We start from the raw sequence: 18,460 nt of genomic DNA on the forward strand, positions 1-18,460 counted from the left end.
AGCTTCTCCCCTTTTGTCTTCAAGTAATCCAAGTCTTCTCTTTATAGAAAAAGAATCCAAGGACTCCTTGATTCCTCCATTTCTTTCAACTCTCATTTTCTGTCTGTCATTAAATACTGTCATTTTCCTCCACAATATTTCTTCCTTCTGAACAGCCGCCATCCTCGCTCTGGCATTTGTCTCAATCTAGCTTGACGTCAACATCAGCCTTCTCAACTGTCTTTCAGCATCCAGTCTATTTTCTCTCCAGTCTCCATACTTTCTTCCGCTTACCGGATCACTTGTCGAAAACATCATTCTCCTCGTGTCTTTCCATGCCTTAAAAAACGTCAGTGGTAACCATTCCTCTCTGTTTCAAGCAGAAACTCACAATTATCAGTTTTAAAGCATTCCATCAGCTCTGACCCCCTTTTTTAAAATCCATTCTCCCAGGTTGCATGCTCATTTTTTTTTCGGAATTTAATTAACTCACTGTTCCTCATTCTGAATTCTCCAGTCTCTCACCCCTTGCTCAAACCCTTTACTCACCTGAAACTTCCTCCCTCTTCACATCTGCCAGATCTTCAGAGTCCTCCTAAAAATCCCACCTCCTCTAGGTGAGACTAATTTTTCTTCTGTCACCACCACCACTTCAGCACACCTGTACCAATTTACACATTTTTGCACCCTCAATCATTTTTGGCACTTCTATATATATATATCAACTTACAAAACTTACCCCCTTTCCACAATAACTAATCTACATATCTCTTTTTCCTCTCTTCTTTCTGTTAATTATTCAGTGTTCTTTCTCCCTTCCCCTGACAGAGTGTGAGGTCCTTGAAGATAGGGATCATGCCTCTAACCCTGTTCAATAAATACTGTTAATTGACTAATCAATCATTGACCCACCTCATCCCCCACCCCAGCTATCATCCTTTTCTTTAAACTCTTTGAAAGCACTGACCATAACCACTCTTTCTACTTCCCCTCAGCTATTTTTCTCTTTGGCCTCCCCTTCCTTCCCCACCCCCGCCGGTTCAGATTACAGTCTCTTCACTTATCTGAGTCCCTCATATTCAAGGTTTCCAGTGACCACATTCCGGTGATACATAATTCTGTCTTCTAATTTGTTCAAGGATCCTCTTTCAACATGGCTGACTAGCCTCTCCTAGATTTTGTCTGGTCTTGATTCCTGGTTTCAATTTTGTTTCTGAGCGAAGTTTTCCAGTTTCCTTTGCTGAATCTCCTCTCTCTCCTCACCCTTTAACTTCTAAGTATAATATAAGGCTTAATTCTGGATGGTTTACTCTTCATTTTATACTCACTCTTTCTGGGTTTTCATCCTCTCACATTGTTTCAATACCAGCTTTGTGTGAACAATTCCCAGATCAACATTTCCAATCCCCATTAGTCATCTGCTCTACAGGCGCATATAGTGCCTTTCATAAATCTACCAAAACCCGAACTCTCCATTTTCCCACCTAAACCCTCTCTGCCTAACTTTCTCATTTGTCAACACCATCATCCTCCCTCCCGTGCTATAAACTTGCAGTCTCAGTGTCATCCTTTTCTTCCCTCTGTCATTTATCTCGTCTTCTCTCTCTGTTCTCCCTCTTACTTAGACTGTGAGCCCCATGTGGGACCTTGACTATTTTGTGTCTTCCCTAGCACTTAGTACAGAGTAAGCACTTAAAAATACTATTATTATTATTATTATTTACAGTTTATACTTTTGGTTAGTTTCAAGTCCTACCAGTTGATGCCCAATGTATTTTATGGATCTATCCTTTCTCCTTATTCTCCACCCTTTCAGGTACCAGCCTGGCACTTGCTGAGATCAGTGGTTCACTGGATAATTGTAGCAATGCCCTTACCGCCTTATTGCCCATAACCTTTTTCTTCTTAAGCTTATGCTACATTCTGCAGTATACATCATCTTTTTAAAGTCCTGAATGGAGCACATCGTTCCCTATTCAGGAATCTCCACTGTCTTCAATCGACCCAGCTCTCTGATTCTTCTCACATAAAGAAAAAATTCCTGACTCTAAGGTTCTCCATCAATTGTATCCCAATGATCTTTCCACTCCTTTGCCCCTAAACCTCAGATCTCTGCCCCGTGCAAGGAAACCTAACTATTCTTCTCTCCAGACTCTTCCATCTGAACTGACATTAGAGATTTGGCAGCGTTTGGTGGACCATCATACTAACGCTCTAGAGAAGCTGGAGGTCTCTGTGTGTTTGTGCATGCGTGTTAGAGAGTGGAACAACTTGTCAGTTCAGCATTTCTACTCCTCATGTTCCCTGCCACCTGGATCAACCTCTGGATCCCTTATGTCTGGATTTCCATCCTAGATGAGGTTTCTGGAATTGGGATCCTATGTTGTGACAGGTTTTATCCATATTGAAACTGGCTCAGTTTCTTGCCTCTGACCCATTCTTGTTCATGCCTTCCTTCTTGCCTGAAACTCCACCAGAGTTTCAGAGAAGCAGCGTGGCTCAGTGGAAAGAGCTTGGGTTTGAGAGTCAGAGGTCATGGATTCTCATCTTGACTCCAGCACTTGTCAGCTATGTGACTTTGGGCAAGTCACTTCACTTCTCTGTGCCTCAGTTACCTTAACTGTAAAATGGGGATTAAGACTGCCCACGTGGGACAACCTGATCACCCTGTATCCCCCCAGTGCTTAGAGCAGTGCTTTGTACATATTAAGCGCTCAACAAATCCCATCATCCTCAACATCATCCACCAAATCACGTGGATCTCCTTTTCCCAAATCCTTCCCAAATACAGGAGGTATTCAGTGATTAATTCTTCACTTTCCCATTTAATCTATCTCTTTTTAGCTCATCACCCAGGTATTTTTCTGGGTTTTTCATTTGTTTTGTCTATTACTCTGCTCTTCCTCACCTCCTCTGTATCCATTGATATAAATCTCCTGTCTTCCCTCTACCACATTAACCGAAAGATTGGGATCGTGTCTTTTACTTCCCCTGTATGTTTCACAAGCACCTAGAGCAGTAATTTATCTATCGTAAGTGCTAAGTACATATTTTTGATTCTGATACAGAGTGGTTATGTAGTGGTATTTAAACCGGGAGGGCCTCCTGGAGGAAGCCACTTGATAAAAGGGTTTCGAAGGGGCAGACTTGGTTGGATGAAAGGGATGAGAGAGGATGCTGCAGGCTGGTGGAAATACTTGAGCAGTGGGGTAGAGACAAGAGAACTGGTAACAAGAGATGGCGAGAAGATCTGCTTAGTTCGTGAAGGTGAGAAGTTGAAAAGTTGGAAAGCACATGCTTTGAGAGAAGAGGACGGAGAAGGGAGGGTCAGAGAGAGTTGCACCAGATTGAGTTAGTTGGGCATTTTTCATATAAAATGGAAAAAGTGGAGAAATTGGTTCTGACAATATTTCAGTTTCAAGTGCAGTTTCCAGGAACCAGTTGTAACTTAAGACTTAGTGCTTTCTGTCGTTGCTTTAGGCATCGATGTATAATTGATTTACCTTACCTGTAGTCCTTCCTACTTAGACTGTAAGCCCCATGGGGGACATGGAGTGTGTCCAACCTGATTATTTTGCATCTACCACAGTGCTTAGAACAGTGGTTGACACATAGTAAACCCTTGACAAATACAACAACAACAATAATGATAATAATAGTAGTGATGTTACCAGAGGATAACCACAGCTGTTGCCAGTGAAATCTGTCGATCGCCACTGTGGAAAATTGGATTGTTTCCTCAAGTGGGTTTCCTGTGATTGGAATCCGTAGCAAATCCCAGGACCTCATTTCCAACTCCCCGCTCCCTCCGACACCAAATATTTATGAGAACAATTGATGAGTATCAAAGTTCACTGCTTTTATGTTTCACCTCCTCTCCTCTGCGACGGAGGTGGTAACGAGAAGAAGCCTGACTCCCCAGCTAGCTGCTAGTGGGAAGAGGAGAACCTCGGGGAGGGGGAGTTTGAGAGGTGCCTGTGTAAAGCCAAAGTGACTTTACTTCCAGAACACTAGTGTTAAGTGCAAAAATTAAAAATTCAGCCAGAGACTGTTCTTCAGGCATTTCTGTCCAGTCAGTCCTTTGCTTTCTTTCCTTGTGAGCCATGTGACTGTTGGGTCATTTCATTCAACCCAACCATTTTCAAGCAATGCCATCAGCCAAATATATTATTCTGAGCAGGACTGCTTATAGGGAGCCCTGTGGGCTCCATGGAATAAGTGATTGAACTGCCCTCATCGTTAGGTGCTTAGGTAACGAGAACAACAGTCAGAGATCAGGAATCTCATCTTAAAAATCTCCTCCAGAAGGCAGCCTTGTCTTAACACTGTGAGTCAATAGTTTTCAGATCCTGGATGGGAAAAATATGTAAGAAAAAAAGCCAGCTGCTAGCACTGCCATTGAGTCCATGTCTCCTCACTCCTCATGAACCTCCAGTTGTCCATCCACATCCTCATAATAATAACTGTGGTATACGTTAAGCGCTTACTATGTGCCAGACACTGTAATAAGCACCGGGGTGGATACAAACAAATTGGTTTAGGGCCAGTCCCACTTGGGGTTCACCGTCTTAGTCCCCATTTTACAGATGCAGTAACTGAGGCATAGAGAAGTAACTTATGCAAGGTCACACAACAGACAAGTGGCGAAGCCAGGATTAGAACCCAGATCCTCCAACTCCCAGGCCTGTGCTCTAGCCACTAAGCCATGCTGCTTTTCCATCAAGCATCAAGCAGAAACTCTAACTCAATCAACCTGTCCCCTCTTACTTTACCTTGCTGATTTCCTACTACGGCCCAACGTGCCTCACTTCATCCTCTAACACCAACCTACTCCCTGTACATTGAATTTGTTTATCTCATCACTGACCCCTTGCCAATGTCCTCCAGCTAGCCCCAAACTCCCTCCCCCTTCATATATGACAGGCCATCACTCTCCCCACCTTCAAAGCCGTACTAAAATCCCATCTCCTCCAAGAAACCTTCCCTAACTAAGCCTTCATTTCCCCTACTCTCTCTCTCCCATCTGCGTTGCCTATGTTCTGAGGACTCAGCCCTTTCAGTACTTGATAATTACCCCACCCTTAGTCCCACAGCACCTATGTACCTATCCATAATTTAATATCTGCGTCCCCGCCGAGACCATAAGCTCCTAGCGGATAGGGAACATGTCTACCAGTCCTTCCAATTGCTTAGTGCAGGGTTCTGCACCCAATAAGAGCCAAATAAATACCACTGATTGACTGTAATTGATTGAGAAGTGTACATAAAAAGCAAACAGTCAAGTGAAATGGAAACGTGGTTTATATCTACTGAGGTAGGGGATGAGCTGTAACAGGCTACTTTTTGATCAACAAACATGGGCGTATTACTGGTTTAACTTGCCGGTTTCCCAGATCATTTACAGTTCTTGGGAAATGGTCCTGTTGTGGAGGCCTGGGATCTCCATATATACGTAATAATAATAATGGTGGTATTTGTTAAGTGCTTACTATGTGCAAAGCACTGTTTTAAGCGTTGGGGGGATACAAAATGATCAGGTTGTTCCCATGTGGGGCTCACAGTTTGAATCCCCATTTTACAGATGAGGTCACTGAGGCACAGTGAAGTGACTTGCCCAAAGTCACACAGCTGACAAGCGCCGGAGGCAGGATTCGAACCCATGACTTCCGACTCCCAAGCCCGGGCTCTTTCCACTGAGCCACGCTGCCCACAGCCATGCAATCCTTTTCCAGCCCAATTCCAGTGGTGCATTTTGGTTCTAGATTCAGGAGCCAGTATGCTAATCATAGAAATAAAGTCAGGGACATATGAGAGGAATATTATTCTAATTATTATTAATTGGAGGATTAGAATTAGATCTGTTGCTCCCTGAAGGCAGAGAGGTCGACTCATTGGCTTCTCAAGGTTCTTATTACAGGAACGTTGAGAAACGTGGGGAATCTATCCCTTTGCCTAGAGGGAGAATTGTATCTAAACCATTCAACCAGATCAGTGTCCACCATAGAGTGAAGCCTTTCCAAGGTATTCTACTTCTCGTGTGGATCCTTTATTGCCAGGATGTTTTTCTTAATGCGGGCGTAGAACGTGTCTAACAACCACGCTGTATTGTACTCTCCCGAATACTTAGTATGATGCACTGTACACGGTAAGCACTCACTAAATACCATCGAATGATCAATTGATGATTGCCTAACAATTCATTCTGCTGTAATTTCATTCATTAAATCGTATTGGGCAGGGATTATCTCTGTCTGTTGCCGAACTGTACATTCCCAAGTGCTTAGTACGGTGCTCAGCACATAGTAAGCGCTCAATAAATACTATTGAATGAATTTATGATCACAGAGCACTGTACTATTTAAGTCTCTTTCTCTGTGCTCTCTTTTCAGTAGAAGCAAAGAACAGTTACAAACCACATCCATATAAATAAATAAAAGACAGAAACTCAGACTGCTCTTATGAAAAGTGAGAGGTGGCCTATAACAAATGGAGAGCTGTGCAAAAGTCACAACCTTTACGTAGGAATCACAGATCCGAGAACAAATAACTTTCCATTGCAAATGATTTAAAAGATTATCCCATGACTTGAGGAGACTACCCTGAGAACATAATTGTATGCTCTCGATGACGCTACTCTTTACACGGGGACATTTACCGGGTTTTAATGAAAGCTGCAAAAAGACCGTAGCCCCGCAGAGATACTGAAATCCACAGAGACTAGAAGATCTTTCTCCATTACTGAGCATCTTATTCTGGAAATAGATTATTAAAACGCACAGCAGGCTAACCTGCTTTTACTCAGATGATAAGATGTGTACACATCACAATGCCTTTCATATTTTAAGATGCTATGGCTATTGACAATATTGCTATTGATGTGTGGGCTTGTTTGTGTATGTGTGTGTGCGAGTATAATAGATCCCTCTGGTACTCATAGATAATCCCACTCACCTCCTGTTGATTAACGTCCCACATCGAGCTTGTTGCTTCCATTAAAGTGGATGAAAAGTTGCGGGTGAATACTTGAAGAAAGAATTTATTTCACCTAATGATCAGTTTTATGCAGCAGATTTTCATCTTCGGTTTCAATCTCGTGTCTTACCTACCCGGAGACTGCAAAGAGCCATTATTAGCTTTATCGACTAGCTTGGCTCTGTTTGATTTAGTGGATTTTGGGGAAGTAAGAAGCGGGCTTTTTCTTAATACTCCTATATTCTTTCTTTTCTTTCATTTTGAATTTCTAGATCGGGTTTTCATACTCAATTAATCACACTGCTACGAGGGAGCACATTTTCCTTGCTTCTAACAAATCATGCTGGGTAGTCATTTTCTTGTCGCCAGCATCCATGTTGAACTAAGTCGGATTTTAGTCTAATTTTATTTCTGCAAATCTCATTCCTGGCACTTCGTTGAAGGCCCATATTAATGTCTTACTACTTTCCTGTTTGACTTGTCTTTTATTCCCTTCATCCGCCCCAAGCGTTGAATGAACGACACTCTGCTTTGTGAGAAATAGGAAGCTGAACAGGGCAGGGCAAAGGAATGATTTGAGGCAGCTCACCAAAATCATGATGACTCTTCGCGAAGCAACTAGGTAGTAAGTGGTGGGGGATGGGTGAGCAGGGAGGGATGAAATGGACCCGTCTCGATCTGTCATCCCATCTTGCCTCTCTGTCTCTGCTCTACGCTGGACCTGTGATTGAATGTGCTCTTCCTTTTGAGGTTGCTCCTCCTGGAAACCTTGTCCGCTGCTGCTCCGAACACTGTAGCTTCTACAGGAGAGGGCGGGATGCGTTTTGCATTATCCGTGGTCCATCCCCGGGCCTAGGGACAGCCTCACCTCAGTGGCCAGAGGGATGCTTAGGTGGTAACGGAGAGCACTTGAGCTCCCGCTGTGAATACTCCGCAGGCGGCCTCCTGAACGATGCTCTTAGGTGTGGGTGTCAGCCTGTTTTTCACTCAGAATTCCCTTCTTTGCCACAACTCTTTTGAGAGAGAAAATGTTCGTTCTTGCTTCAAACGCCCTAAATAATACCTGTCTCTTTCATGGGTTCCTCCTCTGCCTCCCACCTTCTAACTGGGTCTGTTCTGGGTCCGCTTCTATTCTCCATCGACGTTGGAGAATTTATTCGCTCCCACGACTTCAACTACCACCTCTACGGAGGTAATTCCCAAATCTACCTCTCTAGCCCTCATCTCTCTCCTCGGCAGCCTCATGTCTCTTCCTGCCCTCAGGACACCTCTACCCGGACGAGCCATCGACGCCTCACGCGTCCAAAACAGAACTCCTCATCTTCCCACATGAACCCTGTCCTTCCCTTTTCTCTCTCCTCCCTGCCACAACGCCACCATCTTCCATTTCCCAAGTCCGTAACCTCGGCATTATCCTCAACTCATTACCCCTGCATATTCAACCTGTCACAAAATCCTGTCATTCTACCTTCATGTCTCTGGTGTCAGACCTTTCCCCTCCATCCAAAGGGTCGCCATGCCAATCCAGGCACTCATCATTTCCTACCTTGACTACTGCATTGGCAACTCAGCCTCCTCGCTGACCTCCCCGCATCCTACCTCTCGCCCCTCCAGACCATTCTTCATTCTGCTGCCCAGATCGTTTTTCTGAAAAATCTTTCAGCCCATATCTTCCCACCATTCACCCCGGCATCAAACAGAAACTCCTTGTCATCGGTTTCAGGGTACTCCATCAGCTTTCCCTCTCTTACCTAACCTTGATGATCTCCTACTACAATCTACTCTGCTCATCTGACACCCATCTACTCACTGTGACTCGATTCTATCTTGAGACTAAAAACTTGCCCACATTCTCCGTCGGGTCAGGGACTCCCTCTGCCTCCATATGCTCCACTTGTCTCCCCACCTTCAAAGTCCTCCAGGCTAAGCCCTTTATTTCCCCTATCTGCCCTTCTCTCTGAATCGACTACACACTTGGCTGGGTCCCCCTTAAGTGCTTTGATACTCACCCTGCCCCACCATAATCATGTAAACTCATTCATTCATTCAATAGTATTTATTGAGCGCTTACTATGTGCAGAACACTCTACTAAGCACTTGAAATGTACAATTCGGCAACAGATAGAGACAATCCCTGCCCAATGACGGGCTCACAGTCTAAAATAATAATAATAATCATGTTGGTATTTATTAAGCGCTTATGATGTGCAGAGCACTGTTCTAAGAGCTGGGGTAGATACAGGGTAATCAGGTTGTCCCACGTGAGGCTCACAGTTAATCCCCATTTTACAGATGAGATAACTGAGGCACAGAGAAGTTAAGTGACTTGCCCACAGTCACACCACTGACAAGCAGCGCGGCTGGGATTCGAGTCCATGACCTCTGACTCCCAAGCACGGGCACTTTCCACTGAGCCAAATATTATTCTGCTCTATTGTCTCCATCCCTACTGTACTTTAATGTCTGTCTCCCCCTCTAGACTATAAGTTCCTTCTGGGCAGAGGTCACATCTAACAACTCTTGTTACTTTTTCAAAGGCTGAGCACAGTGCTCTGCACATGGTAATACCTCAATAAATACCAGTCACTTGCAATATTGTGACATTGTGGTATTTGTTATGGGCTTACTACCTGCCAAGAGCTGCACAGGATAGATAGAGGATAGATAGGGGATACAGATCCAGGGCAATCCGGTTGGACACAGTCCCTGTCCCACATGGAGCTCACAGCCTAAGTAGGAGGGAGAACAGGTCTTGAATCCCCATTTTACAGAAGAGAAAACTGAGGCACTTGCCCAAAGTCACACAGCAGGCAGGTAGTGGTGGTCAGATTAATAATGTTGGTATTTGTTAAGCGCTTACTATGTGCAGAGCACTGTTCTAAGCGCTGGGGTAGACACAGGGGAATCAGGTTGTCCCACGTGGGGCTCACAGTTAATCCCCATTTTACAGATGAGGGAACTGAGGCACGGAGAAGTGAAGTGACTCGCCCACAGTCACACAGCTGACAAGTGGCAGAGCTGGGATTAGAACTCAGGTCCTCTGACTCCCAAGCCCAGTTTCCCCTAGGCCACACTGGGCGTACGCTAGAATAATTCCTACCCAGTTCACAATTTTCAAATCCTGAGAAGCAGTGTGGCTGAATGGAAAGGGCCTGGGAGTTGAGAGGATCTGGTTTCTAATCCCGGCTCTGCCACTTGACTGCTAGGGAACCTTGGGCAAAGACACTTAACTTCTCCCGGCCTAAATTTCTTCTTCTGTAAAATGGCGATTCAGTATCTGGTTTCCCTCCCCCTTAGAATGCGAGGGCCATGTGGGACAGGGACTTTTTCCGACCTGATTTTCTTGTTTCTCTCCTAGTGCCTAGTCCAGTGCTTGGCACATAATAAGCGCTTAACAAATTGCACAATTATTCTGTTATTTTATGTTCTGGAGGAACTAACTCTTTCAATTAAGATGTTTTTATGGAGCACTCCAATTGGGAACAAAAATCTGTCCCAGAACGTTCTGGCCGATCTTGGCTTCTCAGGGCATGACCCACAGGAGAATACAGAAGGAAGGACCTTCTGAGCCTGTTACTAAATACTTTCATGTGACTGATCCCCCTGCAATGGCGGTGGAGAAAATTTCCTCCCAGCAACCGCAGCTTGGGGAATTTATGCCAAGAAGTTCCATTCAAGATATTTCATCCTTCCCATTTACCTCAAGCCTAAGCAAAGGAATCTTTGTGGATTCCATGTGTCTTGTTGGTTATTTAGTACAGGAAATAATAACAATACTATGTTTGACTAGCACATCGTATGTGCTAAGCAGTGTACTAAGCCCTGGGATAGATACAAGCCCAACTGTTACCGATTTGTACATTCCAAGCGCTTAGTACAGTGCTCTGCACATAGTAAGCGCTCAATAAATACTATTGAATGAATGAATGAACCCAAGAAATACATCGTTATAAAAAACTGAAACAGATGAAGTTATGGTTTTTCCATCCAACGACTAAGATTTGGGAATTAAAAGTAGCATTTTTATTTATGGTATTTGCTAAGCGATTACTATGTGCCAGGCACTGTACTGAATGCTGGGACAGATACAAACTAATCAGGTGGGTCAAAGTCGCTGTCCCACATGGGGCTCACGTTATTAATCCCCATTTGTAGATGAGATAATTGAGGCACAGAAGAGTAAAGCGACTTGCCCAAGGTCACACAGCAGACAGGTGACAGAGTCAGAATTAGAACCCAGGCCTGACTCCTAGGCCTGGGCGCTAGTTCACTAGGCTCTGCTGCTTCTCTTTGCACCTATTTTCAAGAAAGGGAATCCAGTTAATGACTGAAGAAGAAATCATGATGGCAAGAGGATTTCAAAAGTTTGCAGAGGTGTTGGGAAAGAATGAGCCCGCTACGCGTCTGCTTTATGAAGACAAGAAGGCCGTTGTTCAACCCAAGAGGGACGGATCTTTCACACATTTTGAAAAACTGGTACAACAGTCAGCCAGGGGAATTTAAACTCCCGCAGACTCCTGCAAGATTCGTAGTCATCTAACAACTCCTCATTTAGTCAAGGCTGGGATGTTTTGCTTTGAGTTTAATGAATATTAAATGACAGCTGAGAGACATTTCAGGTTAAAGCAGATCAATCTGTGGAATTCACCGAGTGCTTATTGTGTGCAGAGAGGACTGTATTAAGCACTTGGGAGAATACAATGCCACAGAGATTCTTTTCATTTTTTATGGTATTGGTAAAGTGCTGGGGTAGCTTCAGAATAATCAGGTTGGAAACAGTCCTTACCCAACATAATAATAATAATAATGTTGGTATTTGTTAAGCGCTTACTATGTGCAGAGCACCGTTCTAAGTGCTGGGATAGATACAGGATGATCAGGTTGTCCCACGCGAGGCTCACAGTCTTAATCCCCATTTGACAGATGAGGTAACTGAGGCACAGAGAAGTTAAGTGACTTGCCCACAGTCACACACCTGACAAGTGGCAGAGCTGGGATTCGAACCCATAATCTCTGACTCCCAAACCCGGGCTCTTTCCACTGAGCCACACTGCTTCTCTGACATGGGACTCAGAGTCGTACTCCCTATTGTAAAGATGAGGAAATAATAATAATGTTGGTACTTGTTAAGCGCTTACTATGTGCAGAACACTGTTCTCAGCACTGGGGTAGATACAGGGTAATCAGGTTGTTCCACGTGAGGCTCCCAATCTTCATTCCCATTTTACAGGTGAGGGAACTGAGGCCCAGAGAAGTGAAGTGACTCGCTCACAGTCACCCAGCTGCCAAGTGGCAGAGCTGGGATTTGAACCCATGACCTCTGACTCCCAAGCCTGGGCTCTTTCCACTGAGCCACGCTGCTTCTCTGAAACTGAAGCACACTGAAGTTAGGTGATTCGCCCAAGGTCACGCAGCAGGAGTATGACGGAGTCGGGATTAGAATCCAGGTCTTCTGGCTCCCAGGCCCATGCTCTTCCTAGTAGAATGTACGGTAGACATTCCCTGCCCACAGCGAGCTTACAATGTAGGAATTTCTTATTTTTTTTCCAAAGTTTTGGACCCGAACCTAATTGATAGCATATAAGTCTGCCAAACGGTTATTTGTTCAAAACATAGTCTCCCCACAGCTGTATTTTGGGGAATCACTGAATGTCATTAGGAGCGCTCCTGGCTTTGAGGAAGGATCTAAGCTAAACTAGAACCGGCTGTCATGTTAATGCATTTTGCTTCCCTCCTCTCTTAGTGGCCAGCCTATCCCCAGAGTGGAATATACCGTGGAAGAGACCAAAACCTGGGGAGTTGTATTCAGGGAACTCACCAAACTCTATCCCACCCACGCTTGCCGTGAGTATTTGAAAAACCTGCCTCTGCTGACCAAATGCTGTGGCTACCGCGAAGACAACGTGCCCCAGCTGGAAGATGTTTCTTTGTTTCTCAAAGGTAAGGCGTCTGATACGCCGACCTTCTGATAGGCGACCTCTTTTTGAGTTGGAGGAGCAGCGGTTTTAGAGGAATGGGAGGAGTTTCAACAGCTAGCCTTACAAGAGAAGGTTCATTTGCTCTCTTGGTTTTAGGTCACACGCCAGGTCAGAGAACCCTAAGGAAGAGAAATGGAGTATATAGGCTTCCTCTGTTTCTCTATGTCGTAGGCTAGGAAAAGTGCGTGGGAGGTGGGATGGTTTAGTATCATATTTCCTAGGTTAAATTCCAAAAAAACAAAATAAGCAAGCCATATTTCAAGTTATTTATTTGATCAGAGAATCCAGCCATTTCTGAATAATTCATGATTCCTACTGCCCAGGCTCCTTTTAAAATGGTACGTGGGATGAAAGGCAGATTTTCAATTTGAATAGCTGGTACAAGATGATGACTAGCCTCGAATTCCTATTTCCCGAGCGTAGAAACTTCTCACTGGCCTCTCCTAGAGATCGGTTACTAAAAGAACTGCACGTTCCCCCTGGAAAGAAAAGTCACAGGTCCATACCCAAGATAAATTTACCTTGTGATGGGATTATCCACTGACAGAGAAGCAGTATGAAAGATACTGCACTGAATTCTAGTGGCAGAGAGAAGCATTTTTGGCTTGGAGAAAGAAAGTATCTATCTCACCAATATTCTCCAAGGCTCATCTGTGGAGGAAGTAATGAAAAACAGGAATTCCTCTTACCCTCTTCCAAGAGGTGTCAGTTTCAGGAGGGTCTGATTTCAAAAGGAAAATCGCTCATTGCACTGAGAGCCTTTGGAATGACCTAGAAATTAATGTTATCTAGATTTGAAGTGTTTGGTTTGCATCCTTCCGAGGAAGCCAGAAAAGCATGTCAGGATTAAAGATGTTAATCTCCGTTGCCAGAAAGCAGATGTAACTAACGTGCAAGGGATTAGGATGTGTAAACATTATCGGAAAGTACGTAAGACATTGGTGAATCTGTTTTGTAAAGAAGTCATTCTGATGGGCGTTTTCATTCTAGGCAGCCCTACGTTTCCTGTCTTGTCAGTATGACATGCATTAAAAAATAACAGTGGGCATTTTTCAAACATATCATGTTGGGCTGAATTCTCTTCTTGGGTATATGTAGAATTATTCTAGTGACTCGGTGTCTATTCTGGGTTTTGGAGGAGTTTTTGGACTCTCCCCTCATTTCATTATAAGCTCTTAGATACAAGTACATCTTAGTAAAAAACCATCATTCCAATAATCGGTCACTCCAAACTCCGTATATTGTTGTTTGGTTCAGAATTTCAGTTCCTTGACTGTTTATTAGAATATTTTTTATAAATCATAAAGAACCTGCCCGTGCCCTCTAGTGCTGTTCTATTAATATTTAACCTGAATTTTTCGGTGTCTCTTCTCTTTAGAAAGGTCGGGCTTCACAGTCAGACCGGTGGCTGGATACCTGTCGCCTCGAGACTTCCTGGCTGGACTGGCCTACAGAGTATTCCATTGTACTCAGTACATCAGACATGGCTCTGACCCGCTCTACACCCCAGAACCGTAAGTAGTCCAGTGAAAAATCAGGACTGGTTGGTGACCATGAAGCACAGAGTTCTCAGCCCTTAATGATTTTTTGTGTGATGAAGACTTGCTGTGGAGAAGCCAAGTCTGTCTTTTATCAATCAATCAATCAATCGATCAAGATATTCACTGATAGCTTACTGGGTGCAAGGTACTCTACTAAGCACTTGGGAGACTGCAGTACGATGGAGTTGGTAGAGATGTTCCTGGCCCACCAGGAGCTTACAGTCTAGAGAGGGAGACAGATATTAAAATAAATTACGGCTACGTACATAAGCGCTGTCCTCTCAGGGAGAGTTTCCAGTACTCTACCAGTCTCGACTATGGGAGGGAGAGTCAAACGGAGGCATATCCATCCCATTCCCAGCCTGTGGTAGACAATCTGCTACAAGTCAAAAGTCACTTGGGGAAATCGAGGGCGGAGACTCAGCTTTACTGAGCGGAAGGAGGCGGTGGTAAACGGCTTCTGTATTTCTACCGAGAAAACCCCATGGCTACACTACCAGAATGATTGCAGATGGAGGTGGGCATTCTGGGAGAGATGTGTCCGTGGCGTCGCTATGGGTCGGACACGACTCGACGGCATAAGACTACCACACCACCCTAACTGCCGTGGACAGCGGGGCGGGGGTCAATAGCAAGGGTTCAGGTCCAAGTGCATAAACAATGCAGAAGGGAGAGGGACTTGGGGAAATGAGGGCTCAATCAGGGAAGGTTTTGGGGAAGAGATGTGCTTTTGATAAGGCTCTGCAGGTGGGGAGAGTAGCGGTCTGTTATGTGTAGCATGAGGAGTGAGTTCCGGGCCGGAGGGAGGATGTGGGCAAAAGGTTTGTGGTGAGATAGAAGAGAGAGAGGAACAGTACATTGGTTGATGTTAGAAGAGTGAGGAGTGTGGGCTATGTCGAAGTGGGAAAATATCGAGGCGGGATAGGAGGGGGAGAGCTGACTGAGTGCTTTAAAGCCGATGGTAAGGAGTTTCTGTATGATGTGGGGGTGGATGGGTGACCCCTGGAGGGTTTTCAGGAGGGGGGAGATGTGATCTGAAGGTTTAAGCGTGGTTGTTAATGCCGATGACATGGTCACTCAGCCTTTAAATCACTCAATCTTTGGTTCCCGAGAAGCAGCGTAGCTTAGTGGAAAGAGCCCCGGCTTGAGAGTCAGAGGACGTGGGTTCTAATCCCGGCTATGCCACTTGTCTGTTGTGTGACCTTGGGCAAGCCGCTTCACTTCTCTGTGCCTCAGTTACTCATCTATAGAGTGGGGGTTAAAAGTGTGAGCCCCATGTGGCACCACTCGATCACCCCGTATCTACCCCGGTGCTTAGAACAGTGCTTGGCACATAGTAAGCGCTCAACAGATGCCATCATTATTAGTATTATTATTCCCTTGCTAGTGCTAAGTGACGCTGAGAACTTTTTCAAGGTCCCAATTAACATTACCACTGAAATGAAGAAGACAACTGTCCCAGTCCCTCTGCACCTAATTTAATGGAGTCTGTGAGGGCTGAAAGGATTTAATCCATTTTCCAGTCTGCTGGGTTTGCCAATGTGCTTTAAAGCTGTTTTGCTAAGAAAAACCCAAGTGTTTAGGAATCAAGCCCAAGTCAGCCCCGTCTCTCTCAGACTTCCGTGACCATCTTGCCTAGTCTCGCCTTCACTCTTGTTTGTTGAAGAGAAGGCTCCAAGACTCTGATTATATCACGGCAGATATAAAACCCCGTGTCTTGGCTCCTAATGGCTACCGTCAGACTGTTTCCCTGAGAGCAAAGGAAATAATAAAAAATATCGTACTCGTTAAGGACTCACTGGGAGCCGAGTACCGTTCTAAGCCCTGCGGAAGATAGAAGTTAATCAGGTTGAACATAGCCTAAATAGAAGAGAATAGGATTTAATCCTTATTTTACAGATGAAGTAACAGGCACAGAGAAGTTAAATGACTTGCCCAAGTTCACGCCGCAGGCCCGTGACAGAGCCGGGATTAGAACCCAAATCATCTGACTTCCAGGCCCATGTTCTCCCCATTAGGTCATGCTGTTTTAACATGTAAGGACTCAAGATTCTGGGAAATAAATGTTCTCCTGGCTTTCTGAATGTTGTCAGTGATCAGAATCGATCTGCAAATTTAGTTTGGAGGACTCCCTGTCTCTTTTGTCTAATTTCCAGTATTAGAGATCTCCAAAACAAGTGCTACTCCTTGTCCCTCTTCGTTATCATGCAACTGCGCCTTCAGAGTGGAGCAAAATAGTCTGGGAGAAGCCTCCATGAAAATCGTGCGTGAATAAGTTTTGGAGTTAGATGATTCAGACGGTCGAGTGAGGAGCAGTGTGGCCTAGCGGAAAGAGCACTGGGTTTGGATTCAAAAGACCTGGGTTCTAATCCCGGTTCTGTCGCTTACTCATTGTGTGAACTGGGGCTAGTCGCTCAAGTGACTTCCCTGCACCTCAATTTCCTTAACTGTGAAATAAGGATTAAATAAGCGTCCTCCCTCCTACTTAGACTGCGAGTCCCATGAGAGGCGGGACCGTGTCTGGCCTGATTATCTTGGATTTGCCCCAGGGTGCTCTAGTGAGCACTTAACGACAACCATGGTTATTATTATTACCGGGTAACAAGAGGTAGGTTTAAAAACAGCAGCAACTATATAGGATCCAGCGATAGTATTTATTGTCCTAAGCACTTGAGGGGAAAGGGGATAAAGCCATCCAAGCAGCAAGAATCTATTCTCAAATGCAAGCAATATGGCAGAGTGTGGGCCATTTGACAGCCTTTCTATTGACATTTTTTTTATGCAGTAGAACCACTTCTGAAAATGTAGGGCACCTCTTCACTCTCGGGCTCACACGCTCACATACACGTGTCTCTGGCAGTTAAGATAGTAGTGAAGTGGGATGGTGTGAGGAAGGGGGGAGAGCATGGATATCTGCGGTTTGCTTTGCCCACCTCTGGAAGCTCGATTCAAAACCTGATTAGGGTGTGGGAGGGTGTCACTGAATGCCGGAGGTTTCTGCGAGTTTCACGGGTAGAGTGAAAATACGTGGGACTGAATTATCTCTGTACGGTAGCTTTATAGTAGTGTGAGTTTATGCTTTTCCACCTTAAGTGTCCGGTGGATGAAGGAACATCATCTCATCTGGGTCAGCAGTGGTTTCGGTGACTCTGATGGAGCAGAGTGAGTGAGTTTGGAGGGCTACAGGGTGAAGGTTTTCCAAGGAAAATTAGAGAGTATAGGGGTGCTGAGGGAGGAAGAAGCAGGAGCTGAAAAAGGAAAGAGGTGGAGGAAGCTTCAGGCATGTTTTGGAGACGGATAAGAGATGGAATTGGCCAGCATAGCATTTCCTAGCATTTTCATTAAAAAAGAAAATTTAGTCTTTACTTTAAATATTGAGATGGCATTAGCATTGTTTTTAGATTAGCTTCGGAATAACTATCCGATTTTTCCAGCAATTTTATTTCAATTTTCAAGGCCAAATAAATTTGGTTCATTTCAGCAAATAGCCTTCTGTTTTTAAGAATAATTAAGTACAGTTACATTTATTAAATGCCTAAGCTGTTCTAAGCAAACTGTAGTAAGGTCAGAAAAATATGGGGTCACTGGATATAGGCGCACAGCATTGGAGAGAAAGAGGGAGGAGTACACATCTAAACACTGGGAAAGGGCAAGAATTAAAATGTCAGAATGTGCAGAAACAGATAAAATAAACCAACTGAAAGGTTGTAAAAACGGAAACGTAACTGCTCCCTGGGATTCAGGATTTGGACAACTACCAGCTCCAGGCACAAAGCCCTGGTGAAAATTTAGTAATACTAATAACAAAAACAATAAAGTGTTCATTATGCACTAAACACCAGGGAGGTTACAATATAAGCAGATGGGACAGAGTTTCTGTCCCTCATGGGGCTCTCATTCTAAGGGGGTGGGTGAATAAGTATTTAATCCCCATTTCCTAGATGAAGAAACTGAGGCACAGGGAAGTTAGCTGACTTCCCCAAACCTATG

At 44.5% G+C, this 18,460-nt stretch overlaps 1 protein-coding gene across 1 annotated transcript in view; it reads left to right on the plus strand.

Moving 5' to 3' along the window:
- Nucleotides 1-18,460, plus strand: part of TPH2 (tryptophan hydroxylase 2) — a 118,195-nt gene that overhangs the window by 46,090 nt on the left and 53,645 nt on the right. Inside the window, exons 6-7 of the mRNA XM_029078578.1 lie at nucleotides 12,695-12,891; nucleotides 14,308-14,443. Coding sequence (XP_028934411.1) covers nucleotides 12,695-12,891; nucleotides 14,308-14,443 — 333 coding nt within the window. The remainder of the gene's footprint in view (nucleotides 1-12,694; nucleotides 12,892-14,307; nucleotides 14,444-18,460) is intronic.

This window comes from Ornithorhynchus anatinus, chromosome 14 (assembly GCF_004115215.2).
Source record: "Ornithorhynchus anatinus isolate Pmale09 chromosome 14, mOrnAna1.pri.v4, whole genome shotgun sequence".
Taxonomy (NCBI): domain Eukaryota; kingdom Metazoa; phylum Chordata; class Mammalia; order Monotremata; family Ornithorhynchidae; genus Ornithorhynchus; species Ornithorhynchus anatinus.